The 23,606-nt window shown below is 31.2% G+C and overlaps 1 protein-coding gene across 1 annotated transcript in view; it reads right to left on the bottom strand.

Annotated features, from left to right (window-relative positions):
• LOC106715905 (adenylate cyclase type 6) overlaps window positions 1-23,606 on the bottom strand; it is a 73,831-nt gene that overhangs the window by 24,081 nt on the left and 26,144 nt on the right. Inside the window, exons 3-4 of the mRNA XM_014509271.2 lie at window positions 23,014-23,110; window positions 14,764-14,906 (exon numbers count right to left, since the gene is read on the bottom strand). Coding sequence (XP_014364757.2) covers window positions 14,764-14,906; window positions 23,014-23,110 — 240 coding nt within the window. The remainder of the gene's footprint in view (window positions 1-14,763; window positions 14,907-23,013; window positions 23,111-23,606) is intronic.

Below are 23,606 nucleotides of genomic sequence, written 5' to 3'. Positions count from 1 at the left end.
ACAAATTCCGCCCTAGATATTATATCAAAATATTTCGTTCGTTGAATAAAAGTAACGGTTGCATCTCTCAATTCTAATTTGCAGTTTATGCTTCACTAAGCTGATTAATTGTTAACTGATTGAATATCGCAAGGTGGTATTATATTTAAATCATATCCTATTAGAACCTGTTCCTCTTGAACTCTTTTATTTCAAAATACTAAATTCAGACAACTCTAGCCTTAAAGCTTTAACTAGCGAGTCATATCTTTATGCTTATACAAGTTAGCAATAATTAGGATTTGAATTGTAGGACTTTTAGAATTGTTACCATTATTTTGTAAATTTTTCTCGTTGTGCATATTTCACATATTAAAATACCTATTCCTTGAATATAAAACTATTGTTTGCAACGAAATTTCAAATGAAACTTCTTTTTTAGTAAAATAAATGTAAGATTATGTAATTACTGAAGCATGTTAAAACATTGAGAAAGATTTTAGGTGTATTTATGAAGTAACCGTACTCTCCAGAGAGCCGTTTCAAATTTACCAACGCTTCTGCGTTCTGTAGAATTAGATTATTGCGTGGTAAAAATCCGTCCTTACTTTTAAGAATTGGCTTAAAATTCTCTGTTAAATATATGACTTTACTCTTCGTAGATATATTTTTTGAATATTTATTTGCTATTGTAATCTACACTAATATTAACTATAGAGGTGGAAGATTTGATTGTTTGAATTGAATAGACTCCGAGACTACTCAATCGATTTAAAAAAATCTTTCACTGTTGGGAAGCTACACTTTCCCAGGGTGACTTAGGCTATATGCTCTAGTTTACGTCCTATAAGTTTTTTTTAATAATTTTTAATTACTTAGTTATAGTTTAATTTGTAATTTTTTTCAACTCTATTTACTAACATATCGTACGCAGCTTTAATAGTACTATATTAATCAAACTATGATTTTCTTTGATTGTTAATCTACAATTGTAGGCTAGAATCTTTTAAGATAAATCTGTGATAATTTGCGCCGACGCGCACACGTCCATCTTAATACCAGCTCAATTAGCGAGGCCAAGTAAATGTTGCTACCTTAAGTCACTCCCCGGCCTGCCCTTAAAGCCACGAGCAAACCTTTCAATCGATTTTGGTGTCGTGTTATATTTAGGTAACAAGATATAACTATAATATGTGTATTAAAAGGAAAATTGTATTTTTAGCGCCTTATTTTTTAATAAATATTGTATCGTATAATAATAATGTGTGAGTGCGTGTGTGTGAAATAACAAAAACATACTCATTATTCCATTTCCTTTGAAAAAAAAAACAAATTAAATAAGTATTGACAGGAATGGCCACTCTGGAAACTCACCATTAGATTAGGATTACCCTACTTAATAAGTACATGAACAAATTAAAATAATACTATTATACGACCTCATTATACAAGATTATGATATAATGTTGTTAAGTTTCTAGTCACGCGCCGACACGCTTTTACGTCTCCCAATTTTATGTGTATCAGCGAATATATATATATATATATATATATATATATATATATATATATATATATATATATATATATATATATATATATATATATACATAGATGATATATGAGTAAGTAACAGATTGAACCATTCGAAGCTTCTTTCTTTAACTTTAACATTGTCTTTTTTAATTTAAAGTCTTTTAAATAAATTTGGTTTCTTTCGAAGTGCAACTGAGTTTCGAGTAACGAACCAGGATTGTCGGTTATAAATTTAAGCAACCGGAAAATGTGCTCCATTAACAACGGGTCTTAAATAATAACTTAACCTTCAATACAAAATTTGACATCTAAACCTACCAATGTGTAGAAAAAAATATGCGAATGTGTTGTACTAACTATATGTCGCTACTGGTTTGCCTTTACACACATAAGATATGTTTTTATCAATAATTGCTTTTTCGTCAGTCCACTTTTCATTTATTGGCTATTTACTCTTTGTAGTTTTGTAAGTTTATAAACTGTTTATAAATGAAGAAAATCGAATATGTATTAAAGAGTGGTACATGTTATAGCTCCCAAAAATGATTTATGAAATCCAATGTGAGTGAGACGTGGGAACATCCGCGAAAATAATATTATTCACTTTGAGTAACCAAGTGAGATCGAGTACGACATTAAAAATTCAGCAGAACTCCGGCCGTAGAGAGGCTGAAAGACAAATAAATCCTACATTAATTAAGAAATTATATCGCACCATCTACTCCTTCAATAATAAATAAACCTCATTCATCTTTGTGCTTAAAGTTTCTTTTCACTTTCAGTTTTATAGACTACGATATTCAAGACTAAAATACAAACAACTTTTGCCACAAAGTTTGCATATAAAAATAATACGTAGTGAAGCGAAACAAGAATAAAACAGGTCTGCAGCTCTACGACTTTTTATTTCGGTTTTATTTATTTTTTTCGAATAAAGGACCTTATTTTTATAAAATATTTTACGAAACAACGTGTATTTGGTAATACATTTCAACGTAGTTCCTTTTGAAGGTATTTTCCAATGAAGATTTATACTTTGGTCTCGTCAAGCTTATTCGGAGAAAAGTACTTCAAATTAAAATCCCCTTTAATTCACCATCTTATCTTCCTGGCCTTATCCCACTCACATGGGGTCGGCGCACAGGGTTTTAAAAATCTTAAAGTTTTGGCTTAATTTTTACAGCCGGCCGCCTGCCTGTCGCCAACCCTACTTGGGAGAAATTGTTAAAATTAATTAGTAATTAACTAAATACTTATAGTTAAATCGTTCAAAATCATTTATAATAAACATGAGTAATTAAACATTATAACTAGAACAAAATTTTAGGCTCTTGTCGCAAGATAGTGTTCATCATATACTTCTGCGATACTGTCATTCTTTACCACCTCTATATTCTTGAAAACCCCCTTTAAGTGAAATAGGAAAATGATGAATTTGTGATACTTCGATATTTATAAATTGCAATAACATAGGAAAGAAGAAGACTTTACTGCATACCTTCCTTAAGCATTGATAGTTAATGAAATAATAAGTAAATAACTTTCAGCATTTATTATTTCTTTCAGCTTTCAAAAAAGCTTTCACTTTTAGAGTAACGATATTTGATTTGTATTATTTCCATTACTAAATGGAAATAATACTTACTTTACCCTTTACGTTACCCTTTTAACTCACTAGAGTTATAAGGGTAAAGTTGCTTATTAATAACTAGTCAATTTAAATTCTCTAATGGACTTGTACACTTGAAATGCTACTACTGTATAATGTCAATTATTATTTGCGTCTTGTAACATGTATCATAAAAAACCGAAATTAACTAGATTTAATTCTAGAAATCGTATCCTGAACACGAATCGACTCTTATAAATACAATCATAGAATTTATAACATTGTCAAAAGCTACAAAACGCATGCCTGTGGGCCTTTAAGCTCACAAAGCGCTCACCGATGAGAGAATGCATGACATTTATAAAAAGAATTGGAAGTAAAAATGCCCATAAACAAAGTTCCTAAATAACAGAACAACGTTAATTTGGTTTAAAAAAAAAACAAATAAAGGGTAAAGGGGAAAAATAAGGAAAATAACGTTTTTCGATGTTAGATTTTAAATCGATTGGTACCTACATGTGGCGGGATTCGAACCCATATTCATAATTCACTGAGTTTTATAACGGCCTATTATTTTTTATCCTAATTAAAAAGATAATGAACTACAAAGTGATCAAGAGGATCCTCGCGACCCTTATAAATATTTAACAGTCGTCTTTTTCACAGCAAAAAGCTACATGAGATAAATTCAATGAGTCATATTCACAAAATTATGAAAATAAATATTAAATGCGAATATTTGGATGGGTGGATGGATTTGTTTGAAGGTATTTCCAAAACGGCTCATCGGATGTCGATAAAAGTTGGCATAGATGTATGTATGTATGTAGATGTGTGAAAGAACATATAGGCTACTTAATATGTTTTTTCTTTTTATACCGCGCGGACGGAGTGGCGAGCGACAGCTAGTAAAATAAATAAAAGCGCAAAAAGCAAAATGAAAGTAAATGTGAACAGAAATTGTAGAGTTTTTAAGTTTGAGAAATAAGAAGATTGCGGCTGCTGAAACTTTCAGCACAAAGTATAAAATTCTTCGCAACTACTCGAGTTGGTTTCTTCTATTTCTATATTTCATAAAATTTTAACTTCTATCGGCAAAAATGGTATTTTTAATATTGTAATTTTAATTGCTTAATATTCAAAGAACTTAATTTTGAACCCAATATTTTTTTTGTTGCCCAAGTATATTTACAACAGATTTTTGTTATGGTTAAACAAAACAGGTAAAGTTCTGTTTTAGTCAATAAAATAATTTAAATAATAAATCCTTAAATAATTTAAATAAGGATTTAATGTGTAACTTATACTAGAATCGAAAAAAAAATAGGAGAATTACTCAAAAAAAAAAACGTGAGCCGTCACGGGACGCCTGGCAGATGTGAAACATCGTGTGTGTACAAGTAATATGCATAAAATATTAAAGAAATAAACAAATTACAAATGAATGAATGAATGAATGAAGGAATGCATGAATGAATGAAGGAAGGAATGAAGGAATAAATGAATGCAGGAATGATTGAATGAATGAATGAATGAATGAAGGAAGGAATGAAGGAATGAATGAATGCAGGAATGAATGAATGAATGAATGAATAATAATAATAATAATTAATAATATTAAATAATATTAAAATACTACTACTATATATATATATACTACTATATACTATATATATATAGGTATATATATATATATATATACCTTCATTCATTCATGAATTATAAAAAATAATTAATTGAAGATAATATTAATATAATTAATTAATAAATATTAGGTCCTTACATATGAAATTGGCGTTTTTCGTACTGGCCACTTTAATCACGAATTTCTCCTCTTTGGTAAGGAATTCCAAATTCAAATTTGTACAGCTATAGACTCATGTATTTGTGATTCGATGACCGTCATTCATTTGTTTTTTTTCTTCTGTTTTTTTCTGTTTGCGTCACTCATTTTACAAAATGGAAAACTTAAAATATCGCATTATTTACGAGTACGAGTTCCGCCGTGGCACTAGTGCTGCGGAAACGACTCGAAGGGTGAATGATGTGTATGGCGGTCGTGTTGCAAAAGAAAACACAGTTCGTTTTTGGTTCCAACGTTTTCGTTCTGGAAATTTCGATCTGCAGAACAAGCCCCGTGGACGGCCTGAGACTCAAGTTGATAATGAAGAGTTGAAGGCTATTGTGGAAGCGGATCCATCGCAAACCGCGTCCGAGTTAGCTGCAGACTGCGATGTTAGTGATAAAACTGTTTTAATTCACTTGAAGCAAATTGGGAAGATTAAAAAGCTTGAAAGGTGGGTACCTCACGAATTGACTGAAGCAAACCGGCAAACGCGCGTCGACTGTTGCGTTACATTACTAAACCGGCACAATAATGAAGGTATTTTAAACCGAATCATTGCCTGTGATGAAAAATGGGTTCTTTACGATAATCGGAAGCGCTCAGCGCAATGATTGGATCCTGGCCAGGCAGCCAAATCCTGCCCCAAGCGAAAATTAACCCCAAAAAAGTTACTTGTAAGCGTTTGGTGGACTAGTGCCGGTATTGTTCATTACAGTTTTCTCAAATCTGGCCAGACTATTACGGCTGATGTCTATTGTCAGCAATTGCAAACCATGATGGAAAAGCTAGCGGCTAAACAACCTAGGCTGGTCAATCGCTCCACGCCACTGCTGCTTCACGACAACGCTAGACCACACACTGCGCAACAGACGGCTACTAAATTAGAAGAGCTTCAATTGGAAAGTCTAAGACATCCTCCGTACTCCCCGGACCTTGCTCCAAGAGATTACCATTTTTTTCGAAATTTGGATGACTTCTTGCAAGGGAAAAAATTCAACTCCGATGGGGCAGTCCAAATCGCCTTCAAAGATTTTATTGATTCCCGTCCGACTGGTTTTTTTAGTAAAGGGATCAATGAACTACCTATGAGATGGTAAAAGTGCATAGAAAATAATGGTTCATACTTTGATTAATTAAATATATTATATTAAAAAATATTCGACTTTTTGTTCCTCCCATACAAAACGCCAATTTCATATGTAAGGACCTAATATAATATAAAAATTTTCACATTAAAATTTTAAACGCAGGTTATGTGTACCGTAGTAACCAACAACGTCGAACTGAGTGAGAAGCTACACCGTTCACTCTACTATTCATAAAATATATACATGTATACCTTAGTCACGGCCAGTATTTAAAATAATAAACATTAAACCAAAAAGTTGTATATATCACACATCAATATTTTCTAGGTTTTTACATGTGTAATTAAGGTTTTGATGCGTCTTGAGAAACGGAGATATGCTAAAAGGCAATTGCTACTCATTTTATAACCTTAATTAATTAAATATAATATCTGATTATAATCTGTGGAATGAGGTTGTGTGTAAAATAACAGGCCATTTAGAATTATAAAAAGTTGTATAGTTACAGTTGTAGAAAAAAACATCGTGTACAAGTAATATGCATAAAATATTAAATAAATAATAATAATAATAATATATTTATATAGTTTATATTTTACCATTATTTATTTACTTTATCTTTCACATAAAAACCAGCCAGGCGGAGACAGAATTAATATAAAAGAAATAATAATGATGATAATGATAATGATAACGATGACGATGACGATGACGATGACGATGACGATGACGATGACGATGACGATGACGATGACGATGACGATGAAGATGAGGATAATAATAATGATAATAATTATAAAAATGACAACATCTTAAGAAGCTCTCGCTAAACAGTTGGATTAAGGGCCTGATACAAAAGGCAGTTATTTTAGAAACCGCACGCATAGTTAGGAGGTTCCTGTCTCTGTAGCCCTCACCACTGGTTGTTTGAGTAATGGGATTCCGCAGCCGGTGGTATACTATTTTTTATATAATATATTTTGTTAATTTTTATTTTATAAAATGTATTATATAAATAATAAGATAATAAATGAATAAGAATAATAATAATAAAAATGACATTAATGATAAAAATTATAATAATGAAAATAATGAAAATAATGATAAAAATGATAATAATGATAAAAATGACATTAATGATAAAAATTATAATAATGATAAAAATGACATTATTGATAAAAATGACATTAATGATAAAAATGATAATAATGATAAAAATGATAATAGTGATAAAAATGACATTAATGATAAAAATTATAATAGTGATAAAAATTACATTAATGATAAAAATGATAATAATGAAAATAATGATAAAAATGATAATAATGAAAATAATGACATTAATGATAAAAATGATAATAATGAAAATAATGATAAAAATGATAATAATGATAAAAATGATAATAGTGATAAAAATTACATTAATGATGAAAATGACATTAATGATAAAAATGATAAAAATGATAATAATGATAAAAATGAAAATAATGGAAATAATGATAAAAATGATAATAATGATAAAAATGACATTAATGATAAAAATGATAATAATGATAAAAATGAAAATAATGAAAATAATGATAATAATGATAAAAAATGACATTAATGATAAAAATTATAAAAATGATAATAATGATAAAAATGACATTAAGGATAAAAATGATAAAAATGACATTAATGATAAAAATTATAATAATGATAAAAATGATAATAATGAAAATAATGACATTAATGATAAAAATGATAATAATGAAAATAATGATAAAAATGATAAAAATGATAAAAATGATAATAATGATAAAAATGACATTAATGATAAAAATTATAAAAATGATAATAATGATAAAAATGACAATGATAACAATTATAAAAATGACGTTAATGATTAAAATGATAAAAATGACATTAATGATAAAAATGATAATAATGATAAATATGACATTAATGATAAAAATGATAATAATGATAAAAATGACATTAATGATAAAAATGATAATAATGATAATAATGATAAAAATGACATTAATGATAATAATGATAAAAATTATAATAATGAAAATAGTGAAAATAATGATAAAAATGACATTAATGATATTAATGAAAATAATGATAATAATGAAATTAATGATAATAATGACATTAATTATATTAATGTTATTAATTATATTAAAGATATTAATGATATTAATGATAATAATGATAATAATAATAATAAAAATAATATTCAATATTCAATATTATTAAACTAAACACATAAAATATATATATGCATACCTCAGTATAGCTTGGCGACCCGTCGCCACGGCAAGCGTCGCCAACCCAACGATTCGGTTTACAAGTGATCCTATAGATGTTTCACATCAAAAATCTCCTATTTTAATTCAGCGAATGGCTGACGTTTTTGTAATAAAACATCGGACACAAAACAAACGAAACGTTCCTTAAAGAATTCAATTTATTTAAAGAACGTGAACAATATTTTATACATCTCATATTTGCTCGTACAAACCAGCACATTGGTAAGAGCTTACTGAGTAACTGTATTGTATTGTGTACTAAGACGGAATTTGCTTTTGTATTCTTATAAATATGTACTATGAAAATGTATGGAGCTTCGAAAGTTCAACAGAGTGAATTTATACCGAGTATTTTCTGTAGAGTAAAGATATAAAGCAAATGCAAAAACATACATAATACATGTACTGGTATATATAGCAAATTACAAGAGATTCATTTTTAAATTAGTAAACATATCAATAATTTGGGTTTATCCAAATAAACAATTTGAGCTCAGCAGAAATACTGTATTTTCTAGTGCGGCTTATTTGATAGACAGCTTTCGTTTACAATAGAAAATGAAATGTCTGGGAAATACCACTGCGAATGTTGAATGTCTCTCAAATGATCGTTTAAGTTCAATCTTCCGAACAAAAATTTTACTATGTGTACTTGTTAATTAACTTTAACTTGTTAATTTTGTTGTGCAAAATTTCAAAAATTGGATGAATATAGTTTTAACTACCGTCTTTAATATAAGCCAAATTTGAATAAATAAATACATCTAAAGACCTGTTTCACCTTTGCTTAACAGATGTATTGGTAAATATTTCTAGACTTGTAGACGCTAGACAAGACGTTTAGTAAATTCGACAAATAATTCTAGGAATTCAAGAGAAATTCATGTTAACAAGCTACAAGTTTGAAATGACGTGGTTTCAGTAAAGTTTTAACTTGCATGAAAGTGCAAGGACAAAGTGAGTGAGCAAGAATTCCAGCACGAAAATGTGGTGAGAACGTGCCAAGTGCTCAGACAAGTTTGAACTTAAACGTTGTAAGTTGAATATAGATATTTTATTGTTAGATCATGTATTTTCAAAAGATATCCTCAATTATCGGAGAGGTATTAGGAAAATAAGGAATCTTAAAGTAGTTATATATTCCCTTTATTCGTCATACAATATTGTACTTTGGTAGATTTTATGTAACAATCGTTGATATTCATTATAACCATAATATGTTTTGAGTAAAGAGTGAACATTAACTTAAATAGGTTATCTTTGAGAGTTTTATCGAAGAATTGCTCATTTGAAGCTTTAAAATTCGAAAAGAGACTTTTCCAGCGGAAGTTCATTAAGCTTTTAATCCAAACTTCATTCTTTGGTAGTGTACACTCGGCAAGTTATCGCGAAGTTAACGTCAGTTCAAATCAGATCGTTATGCTCCGGAGGAATAAATTGATAACGTTTATACTGCATGTTAATGTTCTCCGAATTGAATTAAAATCCAAATTCGACACTCCTACTCTCATAAAATTTTCTAAGAAACTAGATTCTTACCCAGATTGAGCTTTTTTAGCACTCGATATATTTCGTCGAAGGTATCTTATGAATAGTCGCTTCAATAATTACACATACATAATTATTTGCAAGTAAAATAAAACAATTGAACATTTAAGTGTCAACACCTTAAAAAGAAAAAATGTTGTTTTACGTAAGTTGACGCCTCAAAACAATGAGTTTCACTGTGACAAAATGGAGACAACTTTGTTGGTATATTGATTTCTTAATATATCATTGAAACGGAGAGCAGAGCGCGTAGAGGCGCGTCTCTTGTCACTCCAATAAATCAAGTTGACAATATACCGCGACCGCGCGGATGTTTTGTTACGTTACCTAAAGGAAAGGGAAACTGACAAAGCGACCCACTCGATAAGGACTTCGTTTTACATTTTGTTATATTGATGCGATGACAAGCATGCTCTAAAAGTGCGATAAAATGTTTATTTTGTTAAATTTTAACAAACATGATAAGGCTGCTAACCTACTTCGTGCTTAAAGCTATCAGACCCTCTTTAAAACTCTTATAATATTTTTTAAATATTATAATTTGGCAAACGAGCAAGCGGCCATCTGAATTAGCCGCAATGTCGAAGCGACAGCTGTCCATATATATCCACAATTGCAGATGCGTTGCCTACATTAAATCGATGGAGAACACGTACAGAAAGCGAATATTTGCCCTTCCTATGAGTCCCCTCTTTCTTCAAATCCCATTCCACTTTTCATCCTTTTCTTATAAGAAAAAGATGCTTTTTCTCTATTGATTACAATTTCCAGTGCAGTAAATTGACTTTTTGGTTAATATGATTCTTTTATAGATTTTCTGTTGCTGGCTCGAGCACCGCCAGAAGCACCTTCTGAATATTCATAGAGCTGTATCGATGCAAAAATGAATAAATTAACATTCACTGCGACAAAGATACAAATGTGATTAATGTCAATCAGTTGGATAATTAAAACGGAAAAGTAAAACACGACACATGTCGAGATTATAAGGGATGTAATGCTCGAAGCGCGGATTTAAACTTGATCAACGAATTACATGCAAATGCATAAATATTAAATACGATTAAAAAACCTGTCTCTATCAGCGATTCTTTTGTCTTTGCGGTTCATTGAAAGGTAAATGGAGAACAAAGGATACGTTGGTTTTTCATTCATATATTTTATTTTAATTATTAATACAAGTTATTCGAATTATTATCGATATTCTAACAATTAATGTATTCATTTATATATTGTAATGTACAAAATATTACATAGTTACTTATGTAGATATACTCGAGATGGTTTTTGGTTCAAAAACCTTTAATTAATTAGGTGTAAATTAGTTTTGTCACTTGTAAATTTTAGTAAAATGCTTTGGGATATTATTTTGATTTCTATTTATATGTGACATTGTAATTAATGGTAATTTTAGCGAGAAGAAGAAAAACAAAGAGGATAAAATTAACAACTATATAGGCATATTTGATTTGCTAAATCGATTGTTAATTTTTAAATAGCACTCGTGAATAAAGCCGAGGATAGTATCAATCTAGGTAGCCTTCTACGAACATGTTTGGCCGATGACTGACATGTTCGTGCATACGACGCCGCTTTCAAATTGAACATGCCGAGTGATTGCTTCGAAGAATTCACAATTGTTGCATCTACCTACGCTGAAAATATACGTGTGCGTACAAAATTTGAGAGAGACGTGGGTTGTAAACTAGGTCATTTTTTTAACACATTTTTGTCAAGCGGACGCCCATTTCCATACCTTCACTCTCTCGTTCGCTTTATTAATTCTTTCTACAAAAAGGTGATTATTTTAGCCTTATTGGACGATGTTTGTTTATATTACTTACCAAATTGAATAAACAAAGAGTAATACTTTGTTTCATTATTAAAATTGATAAATTACTTAGAAAATGGTATGTTTCAGTTTCTATCATAGTTTATTTTTATTTCACTGTATACAAGACAATCACTTAATTAAAATTAAATAAAAATATTATTGCTTTTATTTGTCGTAAATGGTTCGTTTACTGGAAAGTGAGGCGTAAAAATAAAAAAAGCGTAAAGTCGTAAAAGTTTAACAGTCACAAACAAAAATTTGAAAGCCGGCGAACTGAATTTCATGCATAATGAAAAAGTTAAACGAAACCGGTTTCAGAATTAATTAATAAATTCTGATTCGAACTCATTGTTACTTTGTACAAAATGTATGTATTGTTGATGTTGATCATAAATGTAATTTAACTGATGATGGCCAACTGTAAATGTAATTATGGTATTATATCTTAAGAACTCGCAACTACAAAGACATTTAATATCGTTTGAAACGATGAAAGACACGTTCAAACTTTGGGGCTACGTGAGAAATGTGTACATGTATACTTTGAAAGTACTTAAATAAATAAATAAAATAAAATAAAATAGCCTTTTTTGCTTTACAGTTTGTTTACAGTTAATATTAAATGCCTATTTACTAAAAACTAAATTGATTATCTTATTTCTAACTTGTATTTGAAATGTTATAATTATCGGCAACTGGTAGTTTGTTTTGTAAAGCTTGTCTGTCGACAAAGGCCTCCTCTATAGATTTCCAGGTATTCCTGTCTCTTGCTAGGCGGATCCATAACGGTCCAGCTATTTTCTTAAAGTCATCTTCCCATCTTTTGGTTTGCCTACCTCTCTTTCTTTTTCTATCTCTTAGATACCATTCCGTTACTAACTTGGTCCATTTCTCTTTGTTTTCTCTTAGCATATGTCCCGTCCAACGCCAACGCCGTTGAAAGTACTTATTACAGTTCAAACTGAATGCACTGTAAATTTACTAAACATTGGACATGTCCAGAGAGAGACGTCTAGAACTATCTACAAATGTTGAAACATCATACTCTTCAGTTTAATGTGTTTCAGTGAAAAGAGACATAACTAGTACCTTCATTTACGCTGTAAGACATAGATCCGATGTGCACTAACATTTACTTTTATATCGTTAAAATGTTTATCGTTACTTAATAATTAAAAATCCAACAAAATGTAAAAGTATCCTCTACGTTTTATGGACATAAAACAAACGGACACATCGATATATAGCGATTGGGATTCGACTCATGTTCCTTAATCAGTTTAACTCGCTCATTTCAAATGCTGACTACAATCTTGTTTGAAATTTTAAAGCGAAAAACTGATCGCTTTCTGAAACTCAATATAAAACAGTCTTCAAAGGCCTCAGCTAAAAAGTAAGCAACATTAAGTAGCTTGACAAAGAGCTGCTCTGATTTTTATTTTAGTCAAGTAAAAGGAAATGAAACTAATACATTTTTTATGGAAATATTATTTTTATTTATTGGAAAGTGAACGCAATATACGTATTATTTTTCGTTTTATTTAAAGAAAACAGAAATATTGCCACGTCTCTATTAATACGAGTAATATCGCATTTTTCATTTATTAAAAACTATCGAAATTATAAATAAACACAGTTAATAAATTCAAAGACTTTCTTCAAATATAGTTTACTATCGAAATAACGTTAGCTATAGTGGAATCATAGTATTAAATATGTAACAACAATAATAAGTAGAGATTATGTTCTGAAAGTCAACAACGTGTTTATAGGCTTAAGCACCATTGTGATCAAGCTTTCCACATATTTTATAAAATGTTTTCGCTTGGTACTCTTATTGCGTGTTATAAGGTAGTCCATAAAGTTAGGCTACCAAGCTGCAACCATCTAATCTTGTTTGCCAACTGTCTATAAAAGCTGTCATCCATCATATTAACCTTTGGTAACATTCGTCAAACGAGGATTTCATTAATCTTCATGTTAATTAGTGACAACCTCATAACGTATTGTATCTCGAAACATATATCTATATACATATAATTTGATATCTAGTTAGATAATAATTGTATTATTATCAGGTGTATGATCAAGTATCACAGTACATATATGCAATGTGTGACATACGTTGGCTCAAAATCAATTGCACTAATTAAGGAAATTCATCCAAGAGTTGTCGAATGACCTGTATTTCGGATCAATTTCGAATAGAGATAGCCTCTGGGATATTTGGATTCTAATTTGAATTATTGCTGCAATGCGTTAACACACCGGTTTCAAAATTCGGTTGGTTATTGTCACAACTGGTTGATAGGAAACAAATTTTCAGCAGTAGATAAGCAGTGGCTGATTATGAGTTTTAACAATTTGTTTAAACAATATTAAAAGTATTGTTAAAAGCTAGTGATGTCAGATTATAGAAGATACATACGAAAAGGAATTAGATATAGAAGTTAACATTGAAAAGAAAAGATAAAACTAAACATTATTAGGTAACATATAAGTATGCAGTAGGTAAGTAATATTTCAATATAATAAAATTGAAGTTTTATTACATAAGAAAAGTAATGAAGTCAAATTGAAAGGATAACATTACTGAATAGATATAAAATTACGATGCCTTAATAAAAAGGCGAAACGTTTGACGCCAACGAATTGAATTGCAAAAAAAATTTGGCGCAAAATGTAATTCAAATGAAAATAACTAATATCAAAATAATATTTAAATATCTCATAAATTGCATTTAACTTAGTGAAGTTAAAAAAAATGAAGAAATTGTCTATTTGTCAAATTTTGTAAATTGAAACAGTGATTTGAATAAAAAAAATGTTAAACCAATATGAGTACCTCATAAAATCAACATGGGATTAGTTCGGACAAAATCGAAACATCAATTACTCTCCGGTCACTGTTTACGGCCAATTATAATGTAACATCAAATATAAGAATAAAGAGTGCCTTTTGCCGAGGTTACGAAGTAAATAGCCACGACACTGCCTAGAAAACAAGCAAACAATAAAATACTTACATGGAGGTTGTCAAATCGGTGTGAGGCGCACACAGTGCGCAGGGGCGGAGGGAGGTACTGCAGCCAGCGGCCCCAGAAGCCCCCGTCGGTGTCCGCGTCTTCAGCGGCGGCACCGTCCGCCCCGGCGCCCTCGGCGCCCGCTTCTGTCGTAACAAACACAAAAATTAAAAAGAAGTATAATTCTAACGTCTTCCTTCCGCACTCAGAGTCGTCATAATTAAGCAGTCTCTTAGTGCAGATAGCTTAAACCTCTTAATCTGAAAGATTAGGGAGATTTGAAAACGTTCTAGTTAAAAATGGAGGTCCTATACAAAACCACCCATTACAATTTTTATGAAATGCCCTTTTGTTCACATAAAATTCCGATCACCGAAGGTTTGTAAAAACCATTTAGTATCGGATTACCAACGTCCGCGAAGCGTAATGGAAACGTGACGTAAAATCGGATATTTCAAATTTGATATTCGTGATAGGTACCTGGTGGTCAATTTACATTTTAAAACGCGCCGTGGTAAAATGTCACGTGTCTTTTCAGCGAGTTTTTTTAACCATTTCACATTAAAAGTAAACGGCTATAATCGTTCGCAAAGCACTAAAGTCCTACATACGTTTTATTAAAAATCTTCGTAGCGGAAGCTTCTTTCTTCTGCTACAAAAGCGTAGCACTTGTAGATCTGAGCACAGGCAATAGCTTTATTTTTCAACAAAGTTTTCTACTCTTACACAATAACTAAGATCAATTTTTAGTATATGTATATGCGTTAGTTATTTAAGGTCCACTTTTAAGTTTCGTTGTTATTTTATTTAAAAAAAAAATATATACTGACTTGGTTAACATTAATAGATCGAAAATAATTGATGGATGGAAAAAGTTGGCCAGAAAACTTCCCTTCCCTCTATTGTCCTTTTAGATAACAACGAGTGGTTGGACCACATTACGCATAATACGTATCGAGTATCTTCATATCCATTGTTGGATTTATTAAACGTACATTGGGTATAAAAAGAGTAGGTACAGATACATATTCAAATAAATAAGTTGAAGTATTGATAAAGGAGGTAATATATTAAAGGCCTTTTGTACACGAGGCAACGTAAATCTTCTCAACTCTGCGATTATAGTCGCTAAACGTCTTTTGCAATTCGATTCTATACGAGATACGATTTATACAGGTTAGTATACAAGCTCGCTTCGCTGACATTTTGGTCTTTCTTCGCCAAAACCAGTCGCTTGTAGCATGTTTTTCAAGATCGTAGTAAGAAAAGTCGCTTCGATTTTTAATATGGCAGAGCAAAACTATACAGTTGACATTTTGTAAATTCTTATTAGCCGTATTGACTATGGCTCTACTGACCGAAGAGACGACTGACGTCGAGGATTTCATGTTACGTGCGATACTAGCGACGCAAAAATGCAATATTAGTTTAGAATATTTGCGTTCCCTTATGTAAAAAGGACCTGAGATGACAAGACAACTGTTGGTCGTTGAGAAAAGCCGAACGAAATATGGTTGATATCTGTAGGCACAAGCGTGTTGATGAGTGTTATAAACTCACCGCCAGTCATTTATCGCTTCTCGACACAATGTGTTTTCTTAAGGGAAATGTTGGCAGATAGCTTAGTACACATATATTACCGCAATCGCGGTACATCTGTCCTTCTTCTTATCCATCCGCGAAAAAAAAATACAAAACATAAATTCAAAATGGAGACAATGCGTTCATTTGAAGGTATTATGAATATTTGAGTAGCATGCATGGTAACAATCTTGCCACTGATTGTAGGAGCTCCAGTTGGAGCCCTATTCACAACAGTTTGGAATTTTAGTATTTTAAATGTCATCCACCAAATGTTTTGAATCACCTACAATATTGACAAAAAAAAAACTTAATAAACAATTTTCATGACACACTTCATTCATAATTTTTAACAAAAATAAACAATGAATCCAAAACATTTAATTGAAATGAAAATAGATTTTTTTTTAAATAAAATAAACAGAATATAGATTGGAAGCGAGTTTGATGGAAAATGATGTACCGCGAAGTGAAACCACGTCTAAGAAATTGGTTTTTTATCTGATTACTGAAAGTTTGTCCGCCTTTATTAAAATGCCAACATTCTAAATGTACGCATTCAAGTAACGTTGGTGTAAAACCCAATGTTGCCTTCAACAATATTAAGAACATTGGAAACAACATTTTGAAAATGTTCATTTGTTTAAACGCTTCCATGTTAAGATCTTTAATTTATTATTTGTTGTCTTTGAAATGTTTAATTTATTAGAATTCATCTATTTAGTCTATATGTCAAAGCAAAGCAATTACAAAAATATATATATATATAGTACTAAGTTATTAAGTTTTCAGAGTATTCTCACACAAATCCAAGTATAAGTATTGATCATGGAACAGCACAAGTCCAAAACAAAACACAACTTCTACAATCTATCCATTACTGTTGAAAACTAGCAGTTTTTCACAGAAAAACTTTTACTGTAACGTCAAACTATAGTAGTACAGTAATAAACGCTAGAAACATAATAAGCAGCATAATATGGGTATCGTTAAATAAACTTTATATATTGTATTTTTTCAATCTTTGAGGCATTCATGATAATAAAGAGACCGGTATAGATATCGAGGTGTATACGCTTTCACGTCGACGTAAAATTGGACACACGGACGTGTTGTTACACTTGATGTGACCATTCGTAGCGCGGTAATCGGATATCCGTCTCGGATAGGCTCGCTTTTCAGGGTACTCATGTATGACATTGTTTGAATTCAGAGCACAATTTCTAAATCTTCACAGATACGAATTGTTGCTATCAAAGGAGATTTAAAACCTCATTATTAATGCACAACATGATTCTTAAATTATTCTTTACATTTGTTAGCCACATTGATTATTCTTAATTAAGTAATGTAAAAAAAATAAGAAGTTAATAGTATGTATTTTAATATATTTAAATAATAATGACTGTTCATTAAATAATATTTTTAATAACCCTCATTAAAATTACTGTAAAGAACTAAAAAGAAGAAATAATTTTAATATAGCTTTATCTCACAACAAAGGCGCTTCGGTTAAGAGAAGAGGTTATTTAAGATAATTATATCATCATGTACCGATTTATGAGGTCCTTTATTAAAAATTCCTTTCACCTTGTGTTATAATGGAAGATAACTTTGATCTTTGTTACTTAAAAGGATGCTGTGAAACAATAAATAAAATGTATTTTATATTTCTTAAACGTAATCAAACTATATATTCGTTATGTAAAATTCGACGAGAGATATTTATACGAATTTATACACGGTTAGTATTGAAATTACACGTCAAAAGCAATCTCGTCAAATACAAGGAAAACGTTCATATACCGATTTACCTGCACATTAATTTTCGGAACATGAATGTCATTAATGTCATTTGCAGGGTTCAATTAAAATGCATTAAGCAGACATTGCCGTTGTTGATTACATGTTGAGTATATAGAGTACAAAAATATAGAAGACATAAGAGGGCACTAACAACTTGTGAATTACAATTGTATGTTTTAACATGTGTTAACGGATACGAACGTGATTGATACCTCTCAATTTCTTCCAAGACAATATTGATATGATACTGTCACGACAGTGAAGAGTGACCACCGTTATGCTCAAACCAAATTACCGCATTCAGATATTTTGTAATTAAAGTCATCCTTCGTCATGACAACGTATCAATTCTATATTAAATACCGTAACAAATAAAATTTTCTAACTTCGTATTTTATCGCATTTTATCTTACAAAGAGCGGAAGCCTAAAGTACTTTTAAACTGTGACGTAACCTGAATAAACAAGAAAAATTGCTTCTCAAAAAACTTACGACACTGATACCTTTTTAATTTCCAAGTTTTCGGCGTTTATAACATCTTTTCTAAAGAATTAAACGTAATAAAATGTTTTTATATATTTTACACCTAATTTAACATACAACTTTCTGTAACAGGTGCCTATTTCGGCATCTATGTTTGCTAATTTCCAACTTTCTTAATAAATTTGCCATCAATTTGAAAATATTTGTGTCATTGTGGTTATCTAAAATTCTCTTTCTTTAAAATTCTCGTGTCACAATGTTTGTTCTCGTACTCCTCCGAAACGACTTGACCGATTCTCATGAAATTTTGTGAGCATATTGAGTAGGTCTGAGAATCGGCCAACATCTATTTTTCATACCCCTATTAAGTTTTTTTTAACTGCGCGCGGACGGAGTCGCGGGCGACAGCTAGTGATCCTTGTAAAGATTTGATGTTATAATATGTAGTGTCTAAATGTTTATATTTAAACAGGGAACAAAAACGTCAGAAGGGTAAAGGTTACGTGACGATAACCGGATTTCCGTTTCGCACAGAACGTCTATTGATGCGCCTGCACGAAGTTTCTATTGTAAGCTATTCTCAAAGGTGATAACTGAGATAGCCCACAGATAGCACTCAATTTAAATCACAAATCGCTCACACGTTACAAAGACACCTTTGCCTTACGAAACATTAACGATTATTTAAACGCATCAAATCGATGCGATCACTAGAAAAGATATATTTATTTGATAAAGATACATTTTATTATAATATCAACTTTTGCTAGAGATTGCCAACCTTTTTTTGATGTTTGTATAAACTGAAATATGTACATTATTTCCAAAGATAAAACTTAATGTGATGTCAGTGCTGTCAATTCACTTGGAAACCAAGTCCTTTATTAAAAACAATACAATGATATAGACAATAGTTTATATCTAATAGTTGAATGAATATTCGCAGATAAAAATCTTAAACTTAGTATATTTCTAACATATGTAAAAATAATGTCAGCTAGATAAAGTGATTTAATTTATTATTTAGTTCAGTTTATATTCCCCCAATCTATGAATGTATGTACCCGAGGTGTAATCTCACTTTCTAAATTAATATAATATCAATAAAGTAGTAAACCAACAGACGAAAGCGGGATTCATTATAGCGGCAGAAGTATTTGTTTCTATGTTTAAACGCATTAGTTTTTTTATGGATTCTCACTGACATAGTGTTTTCTTTTTTTCAAAGAAAATGTGAAAAAGATGTTGACATTGGGCACGTTGGTTTAAAGTTTATTTCCTAAGTAAATTAAATATGAACAGTTATTGATTTATTTAAGAGAAATGCAAATTTTAAATGTAAAATTTATTACGTTAAAACTCTACTCTACTCTTTATTTGCATTCGCGTTTTAATACGGTTATTCGGGGACGAAGAGATTTGAATATTGTATACTAAAGTGACATCTGAAATCAAAACTGTAATCAAATATTGACTATTAATGTCAATATCAATTTTTAAATTTTATTTTTAAAATTTTGAAGATTTTTGGCACACAAAGAAAAATATTCATTCCTCTCACTCACTTAGAGAAGAGAGAGATAACAATACAATGTAATAAAGGTGGTCCAACAGTGGAAACTGACGCTTAGAATAATTTGTGACTTTAAGCAATTTGTTATAAGCTGCCTCTACAATCTTAAGATCAGAGATCAGCTTACTATTTTTGTCGTAATACGTGGAAAAAAAGAAAATTAAAGTTAAGCAAACAGAAAAATAAAATGTTATTAAAGTAATGTTTAACAAATGGGATTGCGGCAAGATTCCATAAATACTCTACACAAGAAATAAGTTACTGACATATAAGTAAAATCTTTTTCAGTTAAAAATATCACAATATAGTTTTATTCCTGCATGGATGTATGTTTGTTAGAAGGTATCTTCGGAATGGAGGCATGGATCTCGATGAAATTTGGCACAGATGTAGAACTCAGTTTGGAAGAACACATAGGAAAACGTATGTTTCCGGAAAACTGTACGGTTCTCGTGGGAAAAGCTTAATTCAAATAATTACTCGCTAACCCCGCAATGGTTCAACAAATCTTATTAAAATTTGGTACAGATATAGAACATAGTCTTGAATAACACATGAGATACTTTTACCCATTATTAATTTTACGAACACAAAGTCGCGTAAAAAGCTAGTAGGTACTTTATAACAAATAACTAAAAATTATTTTGGTATCTGGTTTTTTATTCCGTTTTTTAAATATTGTCTTAAAATAAAATTGCAAACTAACAAACGAACAAGCAGGAAATTAAATTCGAATTGTAGTCGAAAGAATTTCATCAATTCAATACGAAGCTAATATAAAAGGTAATCGCAATTCGGGGCACGTGGAATCAGATATCAGAATTTACCATTAAATTGAGATACGTGGAAGTTTTTCTTCAATAATTCTAATGGGAAAATATATTCTTATTGAAATTGAAGTATACAGATAGAAGAAGTAATAACTATCCAATATTAAAACAGTATGCAGGTAGAGTGAGATAGAGTTGCTTTATTTTCTTATTTTTATACGTCATGTTTTAGGATATTTATTCATTAAAAGGCTTCGATATTCTTCAATACAAATTGAAAAAAAATTACTTTTCAATATTTGCTGTATTATTATAAACTCGATATAAGGATCTTTCTAATAAAAAGCGCGAGTGCGAGCGACTCCTAAGCTACTCCCCTACTGTACACGGCTTGCGCTCTTTTGTTTTTTATACGTGACGTTGTTATTGCGAAGTTCGCGAACAGCACGTCTATTCACAACGCATTCGCTAGATGTAGACAGACCCTTAGAATGCTTTGAGCTCGGCGCGTGCTATCTGGACCAAACATTATTTTAATACAGGCATTGTTCGCTTATCATAAATTCACAGAAAACGTCGTCATACAGATTCGCCAAGTCGAAGTAAGACAATACTGGATTTGAAACGCTTGTAACATTTGAAAGCTGGACTTCCCTTTGACGCCATTTTCATTATTATTTAAGCATCACCAGACAATATCGTATAGTATTTTGGTCCTTCTAGTCTTATGCGAGTTTTATCGTTGGCTTCTGAGAATAAAATCCCTAGTCAAGACATTGTTATATCCGTTTGTTCAAATACAATGACGATATTTTTATACAAGGGTTTTGGTCTCGGAAACTAACAATTACCCAAGCAATTAACATTGGTACAACGTCAAATTTGTCTGTTAAGAACTTCGACTATTTAAAGAATGTTATAATACTTTACTATGACTAGACCAAAGGAAGGAACATATTTGATTTTTGCAATATAGTAAAAGGTAGTTAGCGAGAAATTAATATATTTACATAATAATGTACCATCCGAACATTGAACACGTGACCTACTTGTAGCGATATTAATTCAAACGATAAGTAATGACGTCACAGTGTAGGTGTTTCAAGGAAAAAATCTCAGCCCCGATTTCATCGTAGAACGTATCTTATCGGAAATAACCCTTTGGTGAACTATCTTTTATCTTCAAGTAACTTGTTTCATTTAGCTAACGAAGTGTACGATAATTTGTCCTCATTCAACGAGCACCTATTAAAGTATAGTAATTTTTGTAAAATTTCTTCTGTACAATATCGGTTGCCATGATAATAGTTTTCATAAAAAATGTCCTATCTGTTATTGAATTATTATTACCCTAATATAAAGAAAAAAATGAGTAATGTACGTAAAGTAATGTACGTACGTACGCAGAAAATCGACCAAAACCGCGGTTAAGCAAGCGATATAACAGAACATTGAAAGTATCGATTACTCAGATATTTACAGGGAAATAATATATTCTATGCCATCTTTACCAACCCATGCCTCTCATAACACAGGAAACGGCGCGTCTCGTTATCTTTGTAATTCTTCACAACTGGTTTTTCCGCATTATTACGTATTACATCGAATCGTATCCTTTGTAACTAACGGAGAGTTGTCAAAATGGTGTTATTTTCCCAATATTATTATAAAAAGGATTTCTTTATTTACTTACTTTTGGAATTATTATTATTTTTATCTTTAAAATGGACGATGGTGATGACAATAATAAAAGTGTAGCCAGGAATGTATACATGAAATAGAGAAACTTTATTTATGGTTCAAACTAATTTTGGCTTCACAATCCAAATCTAGTCACCGTACGTTGAACCACGGAAGTTCAATCAAAATGCAGTTGCAACGCATTCATTACAAAAATGGATGTGTGTCGATATTTCTTGTTTCGAAACTGCATTTTCTCTTTGTTGCTGGACAGAATGAATGAGACAGTCTATCTCAATTTAACTAATTTATATATAAAAACTTAGAGAAAGAACGTTGTAGTGTTTTTGATACTCTTACCGTCATTTAGCAGAGGTTCGACTTCTGCGTCCGGCCGGCCGGCGGGACAGAGCGGCAGCGCCGGTGACGACGACGGCCCAGCACCATCAGATTCCACCTGAAAACATTAGGCTCGTTACATCAAACTGTCAAAATTCAAATGTAAAACACTTCACCTAAAAAAATAGTCAGGTTACATAAAACTGTTCTAAGTATCGCTTTTAAAGATTAACATCTTCTTCTTCTTCTTCTTGAGGTGCCTCTCCGACTAGCGAAGGTTGGCGGTCAGTTCTCCATATTTCTGTTTATTCTTTGCGAGGCGAAACAGTTGGGCGGCACTCGCAATTCCAGTCCACTCTCTGATGTTGCGCAACCACGATTTCTTCCGACGGCCAACACTCCTTTTGCCGGCAACTTTTCCCATCAAGATGAGTTGGAGGAGATCATATCTGTCGTGCCTGAGCACGTGTCCGAGATAGGATACTTTTCTCATCTTGACGGTCTGCAAAAGTTCCCTTTTTTGGTGGACTCGTCGCAGAACCTCCTCGTTTGTCACTCTTTGAGTCCAGCTTATGGCCAACATGCGTCTATATGCCCACATCTCGAACGCTTCT

The sequence above is a fragment of the Papilio machaon genome, chromosome Z, assembly GCF_912999745.1.
Source record: "Papilio machaon chromosome Z, ilPapMach1.1, whole genome shotgun sequence".
Classification (NCBI taxonomy): Eukaryota; Metazoa; Arthropoda; class Insecta; order Lepidoptera; family Papilionidae; genus Papilio; species Papilio machaon.
The sequence above is the reverse complement of the archived record's forward strand: the minus strand, read 5'-3'. Positions and strand labels throughout refer to the sequence as shown.